An 11,319-nucleotide genomic window follows, 5' to 3' on the forward strand; every position below is an offset into this window, starting at 1 on the left:
AAAAATCATGAATTGGTGTTAATATGTAGGGATTATCCGGCTGAACTAAATGTTTAAACGTATGTTTGCCACATGTCTTTTTTTCTGCAACAAAATCCACAATGCACTGGAAAAAACCCATTAGTTTTATTCGAGTGAATCCTTTTGATGCAAATGTACGGGTCCGCCTACACAAATACGTCATTACTGCACAGCTGCTGGTGGATTCAAAGATTACATATTAAACCATCTTCAAATAAAGTGTCATTTAGTCTTAAGTCATTTTTCCTAAAACTATGACTTTGTACAAGATTTTTTTAAATTACAGTTTGATAGATGTTCTTTTTGATATAGCACCAGCACACTTGGGACCACATTTCAGCTCAGATTGATCCCTCCTATTTCTTCTGAAGAACAGCCGGAGATTTGACTACATGTGAATTTAGTTTTCCAATCTCACAGAGTTCACTTTCATCTCGGAGTCGCCATCGGTCACGACTCCTCTTCGCTCTGCTCCACCGTTGAGCGATAAACATAAAAAAACAGAGCAAACATAATTTACAAGAGCCCACTTTCTCCGTCTTCCCTCGGGACGGTTTAATATCCCGAGCTTTCTGTCGTCTCCAAGATCAAGCTGATCAACGAGGGGTTCGCTCTGATGTTGTCAAGTTTAACAAATGAAAGAGGCAGAGGGTTCATCCCTTTTCTGGAGATATTTATGAAGGACCAATCTCACTCCTCCTCCTCGTGCTGCTGGACATGAAGGTGAGGTTGATAACGGATTAGATTCGCTGCAGGAATACCAACAAGCTGAGTAGATTTCCATGGCTGCCGCGTCTCTTTCTCATTCGCCCCTGAGCAGAGGCAATAAAAGCGAAGAAGAGGGGGAGGAGGAGGCCGCGGCTAAAAGGTTTGTCGGCTGAAGGCGGCTATAACTCTGAGAGCCTTGAATGGGATGTCTCAGAGATATGAAAAAAGAGAGGAAGTAGTGCTCTGGAGGAAATAAAAACGTCCAACTTTGACGCAATAAGAGCACTCCAAAGCACAAGATGAAGGTCTTTGGGATGCAATAAACAGGAAGTCAGAGCGGTCATTTTCTATCTTCCATCAGAGTTTCATAACTGATTGTTTCAATATAACCTCCAGACTTTCTCCATTTCCTCTCCTGCTAACAGATTCTAATGAGGCTTTTATTTAACATAGAACCTGACGTTTTCTCCACTTGCCGTCTACAGTTCCTGAGTAATCATGTACTCTGTCTTTTACAACTTCTAAAAGTTATATTTTATTGTTCCACCTTTAACAAATTAGTCTGGATATTAGCCTTGAATGGGATGTCTCAGAGATATGAAAAAAGAGCCGAAGTAGTGCTCTGGAGGAAATAAAAACGTCGAACTTTGTGTGGTGCAATGATGAGTCCTAAAACCCGGAAGTGAGTAAGCATTTCACCACTTCCTGTTCCCTCGTCTCAGAGCCAATGGGATCTCTCCATAGGATATTGGAAAATAGCTGTAAATAAGGTCTGTGGTTGAGACACATTGAAGAGACGGATCACGTTTTGTTCTAGGACATTAAATCCATCAGCAGTGACCCCACTGGTGATTTCTGAAGAGTTGACGTGTCTGAAAAACGATGGTTGTTACCAAGTGGCTGAATTCGTGGAGGACGTTGTACGTCATTACACCGAACACGTAAACACTCCTCTAAGTTAGTTTGCCCTGTTCTGCTTGAAAGCAAGTACCTGCCTCCTGCAAACTGTTCAAACAAACGCTTCAACTCGTACCATTTAGAATCTGTGTGTTTGATTATGGATCTGAAGTTGGCGTGACGTTGAAGCAGCGACCCGGCTGTAGTTCATTTATAGCATAACGTTAGCATTTTGCTTCTGGCGACTAGATTTATGATTAGAAAATGATAAAAGTAGGGTAGACATGTGGAGATTATCCGACTGAACAAAACGTGCATTTATCAAACAGGCTCGTTTTCCACAGACCTTATTTCGAGCTATTTTCCTAAATCCTATGGAGAAATCCCGTTGCTTTTTTGTCGAGGGAACCAGCAGCTTACTTCCTGATAAATACGTCATCCCTGCACCGCTCTATAAGAGCACTCCAAAGCACAAGATGAAGGTCTGATTGTTTCAATATAACCTCCAGACTTTCTCCATTGCCTCTCCTGCTGTGACCCCAAACTTTGCTATTACTGTTAAATCTCTTTTAAATGATCTGTACTCTCCATCAGTGCTAATGTGGCTTTTCCCGCTGTTAGAGTTGTATTGTTGCACTTTTAATGAATTAGTTTGGATATTAGCAAGATACTCCATTCTGCAGCAATCTTTTTAATAATGAGCCTTTTTTGTCCACAGTTGTATTGCAAAATCATTTTCTCCACTCATCTTGTACAACTGCTCGAAGTTAATTATATTGTTGCACTTTTAACAAATGAGTCTGGATATTAGCATTTTAATAATCCTTCTCATTATTGAATGAGGCTTTTCTATTCTTAATTAGAATGTAAAACCTCAAATGTTCTCTTCTTACTGTGTAAACTCCACGAGTAATACTGTACTCTGTCTTTTACAACTCCTACAAGTTCATTCTATTGTTGCACTTTGAATAAAATAAACAGAATACTAGCAAGATTCTAATTTCTGAAGCAATCCTTCTAATAATGAGACTTTTCTTTTTGTAATAGGAAGCTAAAACCTGACGTTTTCTCCAATTGCCGTCTACAGTTCCCAAGTAATAATGTACTCTGTCTTTTACAACTCTTAAAGGTTAATTATATTGTTGCACTTTTAACAAATTAGTCTGGATATTAGCAAGTTTCTCCATTCTGCAGCAATCATTTTAATAATTGGGCTATTTTTCATAGTTGCGATATAAAGTCTCCCATTTTCTCCACTTGCCGTCTACTTTTCCTGAGTAATACTGTACTACAATTATATTGTTGCACTATTAATCTATTGATTGATTGAGTCTAAATATTAAGATATTAGCGAAATAATACATTTTGCAGCCATCATTTTAATAGAGGCTTTTATTCACAGATATTTCCTCCCCTCACTGTTAAAGTGAATTATATTGCCGCGTGTTTAATGAATTAGTCTGGATACTAGCAAGATACTCCCTCCTGCAGCAATCCTTCCAATAATGAGGGTTTCTTTTTGTAATAGGAAGGTAAAACCTCACATTTTCTCCAATTGCCATCTACAGTTCCCAAGTACTCTGTCTTTTAAAACTCCTAAAAGTTAATGATAGTGTTGCACTTTTAACAAATTAGTCTGGATATTAGAAAAAAAACCTCCATTCTGAAGCCATAATTGTAACGATGTTAAACCTCCCATTTTCTCCACTAACCGTATTTTCTCCACTTGCCGTCTACAGTCCCCAAATGATAATGTTCTCTGTCTTTTACAACTACTAAAAGTGATATCCTATTGTTGCACTTTTAACTAATTAGTCTGCGTGTTAGCAAGATACTTTTCTCACAGTTTCACGTTTTCTCCACTTGCCCTCTACAGTTCCTGAGTAATAATGTACTCTGTCTTTTACAACTTCTAAAAGTGATATCCTATTGTTGCACCTTTAACAAATTAGTCTGGATATCATAAAAGATACAAATGAGGCTTTTTCTTAAACGTAAAACCTCTCGTTTTCTCCACTCACCGTATGCTGTAGAGCACGTTGCCGTTTTTAGATATGCGCAGCAGCTTGTTGTCGGTGGTGACCTCGTGGAAGTTGGCCCCCTTCTCGTTGGCGAAGAACAAGTCAGGTTTCCAGATGGAGTCCAACATAGAGGGGTCGAGGTCCAGCGAGTCGTCGGGGTACTCGCTGTACGCCAGACGAGGGTCGTTCCACTGCTGCCGCAAGAAGATGTTCACTCTGTAGTCCTGAGAGGAGAGAGGAAATACATGAAGCTGTTAGAGAGGGAGATCTGCATCTGTTCTGTAATGCATCGTATCACTCTTGTTGTGGTGTTTTTAATCCGTTTCTACTACATTTAAAAGGTCACCTGTTATGCAAAATTAAGGCCAAGTTTTCTTGCGTATATTACCATTTGAAGATGTTATCGAAAAAAATAATCCTTTGACAATAAAACTATAATCTAATTTGCACATTTTCTAATTTAATATGAGCCGTTACAACAGAACCAATTATAAGATGCGTTCTCTTGAGGTCCAAAGTCTCTCCGAAGCAGACGAGGCGATTGGAGGAATATTGATTTGGCAGAGACACTGAATTACAACAAACCGGCAGAAGTCATAAAGCATAGATCCCAGAAAACACATGAACAGGAGGTATCTGCAGAGAGATGAATGCTATAAGGGTTAAAGATAAAGGAAAGGGATGAAGAGAGTCTAATCGAGGGTCAGTGCACGTCTGAATCAAGAAGCTGTGACTCAATGTGGAGGAAGGGATAGTGGCGGATGTACAGATGGAGCGATGGACGGGACTTTGCGGTTGGATGAGCAGGTTTTTATGGGTCTTCATCCATATGTCATTTTCTGCTTTATGTGAATGTAAGAGAGATTTTACTGATCTGGACGAGCTGTGGCCTCGAGACGCATCTGAGATAATGTTGACCTCCTATGAGCCACGTAGCATCTCATCCGACAGAGCCTCTGTGCTTTTTAAAACGTTTGTATGACGATATCAATATATGACAAATGATATCTTGACAGCGTATCACTGCGGTTGTATGATAACCTATCATAGCCCACCTTTATCTATAGTTTGGTATGTATGTGTGCTACTATACTATATTGTTTTTTTCACCATTATTATAGTTTTTGCCCTCAAACTTCGTATGGGATTCACCGATGAGTCCGCTAACCGTTAGAGCCAAGAGGACGATTCACGTACGACGATAAAAGTACAACAATCTGCACAACTCACTGTCTGCCGTCCAATCTTATTAAACAAATGAACTCCACGGTCTTTGTTATGTCTGAAACAAACGGCCAAATCAAGCTTGCACTTCACGGGCGTATTCCTGAAAAGTTAAAATATTTTCAACTCGCTCTACAAAAACGACCGAGTGCTCAGAAGAAAGACTTTGGGTGCAACGTTTTTTCTCGAGGCGGCCTCATGCAGCAACATTTGCATTGGAAACAATTGGAAACACTCAATCATTTACAAGTACAGCAGAGCTAATTTAAAGGGGACCTATCATGCAAAATGCACTTCTGTACGTCTTTTCTACATGAATATGTGTCCCCGGTGTTCCAGGGAACTCAGCAAGTGTCAGAAAACACAACCCTCTCTATTTTCCTCCATACCCAAATCTCTAAAAAAGGGGCTGCAACGGATCTGATAAAAACTGATCCAGATTTGAACACTGTCCTGACGTCAGGACGGTGGCGCTACGGCTATTGGGCCAACTCCACCAATCAGGAGGAGACAGCCACGGCCATTGCCGTTCGAAAGTGCTGGAGACGCTGTAGTACATATGCCAGGCCAGTAGGTGGTGCTGTTCTCACAGAATCTGCCCTTGCAAAAACAGAGCTAAAAAAAGTGCAAATTGAGCAAAATGAGGCATGGCTAAAATGCATGATCTGTTTGGTATTTTGAAAAGAAAAAAGTATAAATATGCCTTATATAGGTATGGTCCTACACTATATTATTCAAATATAGCATGATAGGTCCACTTTAAGTCTACTCTTATTTCTTAACTTGTTTTTGGACGCTTAGGGTTAGGGTTATGTATGCTTGTAGTTTGGTTTAGTTTGTCAGAGTTATTTTACTTCCAAGAACAGGACTAAAACCACCCAAAAGGAGAACTTTCCAGAAGGCGGTAGTCTGAAAAAAACCTGGCCAAATCAAGCTTGTACTTCAAAGGCATAATCCTGAAAAGCTTAAATATTTTCAACTCGCTCGACAAAACAGATCGCTCAGAAGAAAGAATTTGGGTGCAACGCTTTCTCATGAAACAACATTTGCTTACACCTCATTGGAAACAATTGTAAACACTCAAGCCCTAACAAGTACAGCTTAAGTTTAACTCTATTCTTATATTATCACGTTTTATTGTTTTATGGCTCAGTGATATAACTCTTTCTGTTTGTTCCTCACTTGTTATTGTCATTTTCTGTCATACTTTGTAAAGCACTTTGGGCTGCGTCAAGCATGACAGGTGCTATATAAATAAAGTTCATTATTATTATTATTATTATTATTTCTGAACTTGTTTTTGGAAGCTTAGGGTTAGGGTTAGGGTTAGGGTTGGGTACGCTTGTAGTTTGGCTTTACAGTCCTACTTTTCTTCCAAAACCAGTAGTAACAGTCGTAGAAGTACAGTAGTTGGGTACAGAGACAGATAGATGGATGAGCAGAGTTACCCTGCTACAGATCTGAAGGTCACCGAGCTGCTGCTCTCTCTTTAGTCTTACAGCGAGATGGAGAGATACAGCGAGTCGACAGACACAGGGATTGATGAACAGGAGATTGAAGACTGTCGTTTTTCAAAGACATTCACAAGAGCCTACAAAGAAGAGATAATAACGAATGCTTCTGCTGGTTGTTTTTGCATTGAGTAGGAGGGATTTCTAAGGCTCAAAGAATAAAGCCTTTCCCCGTTGTGTCTCAGAACAATCACCGTCAGAACAAGACTTGAAACAACCAGCTTCAAAACACCAGTGTGCGCCCATTGTTTGTGGTTGTTGGGCGGATTTCAAGCTCTCTTATTTTCTGTACTCAGTCTTTTACAAGGTCAGGAATCCTTGGTGCTGTTTGTGAACCTATTACAGAACCGTCTTTAGAGGAAGACTGAAATATACAAGTAATAAAACAACAACTTATGATTCTCAGACACATTTGACACGGTATCCTTAAACTCATGTGTTTAAAAACTAAGTCATGCTCCATTATCTAATATTAAGAAATCCCTGGTTCTGACCACTGATACATCTGGAGGAGGACTATGAGGGTCACATGTGCTTCTTTTTTTTATCTGACCAGAATATTATTTCACTTCAGAGAAAAAAGTCAGAATTCAAAATGTTGTAAAAATTAAGACTTCTTTTTGAGATTTTCCAGAAAAATAATAACTTTGTAAATCAGAAAATATTCATTAATCCCACACACGTGTGCAACCCAAGTAGCCCTTAATCCCACAAAATCAGAAGTTAAATTAATACATTATTTGGTCCTGAATCATGCAATATCAGGCAAACATTTATATATTGAAATTGTATTAGTTTAGGATAAGAGGAACCATCTTGTTTTCAAGGGGTTCCTACAAACAGCAAGTCAGTAACAAGTAACAAAATACAATCACGTCACAACAAACTAAAGAAACAAATTCGAACATAACCGCTGTAGGGCCACATACTTAGCTGCCTTCAAAGTACAAAGCCTCTGTAGCATTACATCCTGATACAGTTTGTCTTCTACTGAAAGACTCTAGTCAAATGTTTGACTTTTGACTCAGGGAAAGCCGCTGCTCTTTGCTTTACTGATTCAAATCAAAGATTCAGAGTCTGGGTTCCAGCTGGTATCTGATCCGGTGTCTGATCCGACCGGGGGTTAAACCCTGCAGCGTTTAGACGAACCTCCACCAGGAGACTTTTAAACCTCTGCTGTTAAACTGAGGGATCAATACAGCGCCTGCAGGTCTGACTGGGAGAGTTTTAACAAATATCCATGCACCTCTAGTTTTACAAGAACCAGTTCCAGTACCAATTTTAGGTTTCAATTTTTGATAAATGTAAAAGAATCACAATTGAAGAGCTGCCTGCGCTGACAAAATGTATAAACATATCTGTTTCAGGGCGCAAGACATTGAATGTTTTAGATATCAATTTCAATTAAATGCAATAAGTATACTGCTCTGTACGTTTATGGGTGAAAAACACACATTGTTAGTTGTTTTAACAGAAAAATATGACTTGAATAGAAAAAGAAAATGTTGAAGATAGTAGTAATTGTAACTTTAAAACTTTAACATCAGTATTTACTCCCAAAGAAACACTAATGCTGTAATTTGTCTGGCGAGAACCTCCATAACCTAAATCATGCAAAAAAAAAGTATATATTTTAGGACATAGCACATGAACTGCTATATATAGCAACAGATGACAATGTGCTTTTAGAACGACATGTAATAAATGTGCTGTTTCTGTGATTCTTGGTGAATTATGAGTTATTTGATTGTAAAAATGTTACTTAAACAAGCCGATATTATTGCAGACCTGTCCTACTGGAAGTGCTTTGGGCCGTCGTAGCACGTTTGCACCTCATGGCCACCAGAAGTAATAACTCTCAAAGAAACGATATCAAGAATTGATAAAACGAAGGTTATTCGTGCCATTTCCCCGCGAACCGACCATCTCCTCTAATGGTTGTTTTCAGGGTTAAAGCTAGCATAAGGTTAAGGTCAGGGTTTGAATTAAGAATCGATCGAGGTAGCAGATATTAACTGTTGCACCCTCAGAGCTGTAATGTATTTCATCCAGCGCCTGTTTCACAATCAGAGATGGAGTGTCCTCATTCGGGGCGGGGTGGCATTTAGCTCGCCTCTCCATCCCCTTAATTGTCAATTATTCTCAGAATATGGAGCTGGGCCACTTCGTCCCGGCTGCAGCCGTCATTAAACTGCGAGGCGTAGCAGGGAGAGAAGAGACACGGCCAGCAGCCCAGCAGGTGGCATTTAAAGTGCGTGTGTATGTGTGTGTGTGTGTGTGTGATACAGTCACATGGCAATCAGCCTCCTCCGTGAGACCCTTTCTCCGTTTATCACTGTTTATTACGTGGAATATCTCACATGAAACAAACGAGCTTGCCCTTTCAAGAAGGAGTCGCCTTTTTCTTCTGCACCAGAATATGATAAATAACCTGAAATGGCGCCGAGATGAGGAGAGTGTGTGTCGATGGAGGGAGAGAGGGAAGGAAGGAAAGAGGGAACATGGAGGAGAGGAAGGAGACCACATCAGTCATAAACCCGCCTGCGGTTCAACACCAGCTCGGAAAAGGGCAAAAGTCGAGAGGAAATGGCCTTTACGCCATCGCTAAAGACAAATGTAATTATGAATTCAGTGGACACAGAACTCTGACTTTTAAACACAGCTAATGTTGTGATGTGAACTTCAGCAGCAGTTCTTTATTCTACAGGGCTCCTTTAAGACATGTCTTTAAAGAGTCCTCTCCTGCTGATGTTCAGGTGTATATCAGTATGTAGTGTCTCTACTTTAAAGAGTCCTCTCCTGCTGATGTTCAGGTGTATATCAGTATGTAGTGTCTCTACTTTAAAGAGTCCTCTCCTGCTGATGTTCAGGTGTATATCAGTATGTAGTGTCTCTACTTTAAAGAGTCCTCTCCTGCTGATGTCCAGGTGTATATCAGTATGTAGTGTCTCTACTTTAAAGAGTCCTCTCCTGCTGATGTTCAGGTGTATATCAGTATGTAGTGTCTCTACTTTAAAGAGTCCTCTCCTGCTGATGTTCAGGTGGATATCAGTATGTAGTGTCTCTACTTTAAAGAGTCCTCTACTGCTGATGTTCAGGTGTATATCAGTATGTAGTGTCTCTACTTTAAAGAGTCCTATCCTGCTGATGTTCAGGTGTATATCAGTATGTAGAGTCTCTACTTTAAAGAGTCCTCTCCTGCTGATGTTCAGGTGTATATCAGTATGTGGTGTCCCTACTTTAAAGAGTCCTCTCCTACTGATGTTCAGGTGGATATCAGTATGTAGTGTCTCTACTTTAAAGAGTCCTCTCCTGCTGATGTTCAGGTGTATATCAGTACGTAGTGTCTCTACTTTAAAGAGTCCTCTCCTGCTGATGTTCAGGTGGATATCAGTACGTAGTGTCTCTACTTTAAAGAGTCCTCTCCTGCTGATGGTCAGGTGTATATCAGTACGTAGTGTCTCTACTTTAAAGAGTCCTCTCCTGCTGATGTTCAGGTGTATATCAGTATGTAGTGTCTCTACTTTAAAGAGTCCTCTCCTGCTGATGTTCAGGTGGATATCAGTACGTAGTGTCTCTACTTTAAAGAGTCCTCTCCTGCTGATGTTCAGGTGGATATCAGTACGTAGTGTCTCTACTTTAAAGAGTCCTCTCCTGCTGATGTTCAGGTGGATATCAGTACGCAGTGTCTCTACTTTAATCACCTCACATCCCCTCATCTTGGCTTTAAATACGTGCTGCAGTGTATTTCCTGCTCGTCATGCCTTGGAAGGCCATCATGAAACAATGGATTGAAAAACTGGTCAGCTTGCAGATGTCTTTCGGTCCATAAAGCCTTGTCTTCACGGCTCAGAGGCTCCTCTCGGCTCAGATGGATGAACATTTAGTGCATCAAACTGAGAGGGGAATGGGCTGTGCAGCGTTCGAGGATTCAAATGAGGGGAGAGTAATTGGAGGGTGCAAATGAATGATTTTGAATTGCTGCGAATAATTTCTGGTTTATAAAAAACATTTGTTTACACTCTGAGCTGTGGATGGAGGGGAACATGCTGCAGGACCTGGACATATGTGCAGGAGAAATACTGTATACTTTACATCAATACGCTTTAGCAATGACTTATCGAGAGTAATGTAAGATAAGTTAGCATTTTTCATCTTTTTTATATTTGTTTTGGTATTTAATAAATGTTTACTTTTTACTTCTTTATAAATAATGGTCCAGTGTGGCGTCTAGGTCTTGTCACATCGAGATACATATGTGGTACGTGTGTGCGTGAGAGAAAGCAGAATATAGGGGGAACAGACCTAACACCATGGCTAAGTCCAAGTGTGTGTGTGTGTGTGTGTGTGTGTGTGTGTGTGTGTGTGTGTGTGTGTGTGTGTGTGTGTGTGTGTGTGTGTGTGTGTGTGTGTGGGTGTGTGTGTGTGTGTGTGCAAATATATGATTTCAGGGAATGATTTTGAATTGCTGTGAATAATGTCTGGTTTATGAAAACATGTTGTGTCCACTCTGAGCCGTGGATGGAGGGGAACATGCTGCAGGACGTGGACATATGTGCAGGGGAACGAGCCAGACTCCTCTCCAGTCTGTGGGTTCATATTCATGGTTCAATATCCCGACATAAGGCCGTTAGACTGTTCAGTAAAACCCTGAAATTACAATCCACCACCACCACGCTGCTATGAAACCATTAGCAGAGGAAATGCTGTACTTACACAACACCACACTCATTTCAGCATGCATTAAACTCAGGCGGGAAACCATGCATGAAAGAATGCAATCTTCCCCTTCTTCGCCTATTCTTCTTCTCCTTCTTCCTCGAACAACAAGAAATCCCCCCAAAAATAGAGAAACAGCAGCAGCCATCCTCTGATTCCACGCCTGTCATAACATCCTGTCGCCTCCCTGATGCTCAGGTAGGGAGGAGGTTACAGAG

General features: G+C 40.5%; 1 protein-coding gene across 1 annotated transcript in view; it reads right to left on the reverse strand.

The window, feature by feature from the left end:
- Positions 1 to 11,319, reverse strand: part of glra1 (glycine receptor, alpha 1) — a 156,485-nt gene that overhangs the window by 60,126 nt on the left and 85,040 nt on the right. Inside the window, exon 6 of the mRNA XM_034117747.1 lies at positions 3,648 to 3,871. Coding sequence (XP_033973638.1) covers positions 3,648 to 3,871 — 224 coding nt within the window. The remainder of the gene's footprint in view (positions 1 to 3,647; positions 3,872 to 11,319) is intronic.

This window comes from Trematomus bernacchii, unplaced genomic scaffold (assembly GCF_902827165.1).
Source record: "Trematomus bernacchii unplaced genomic scaffold, fTreBer1.1, whole genome shotgun sequence".
In the NCBI taxonomy this organism is placed as follows: domain Eukaryota; kingdom Metazoa; phylum Chordata; class Actinopteri; order Perciformes; family Nototheniidae; genus Trematomus; species Trematomus bernacchii.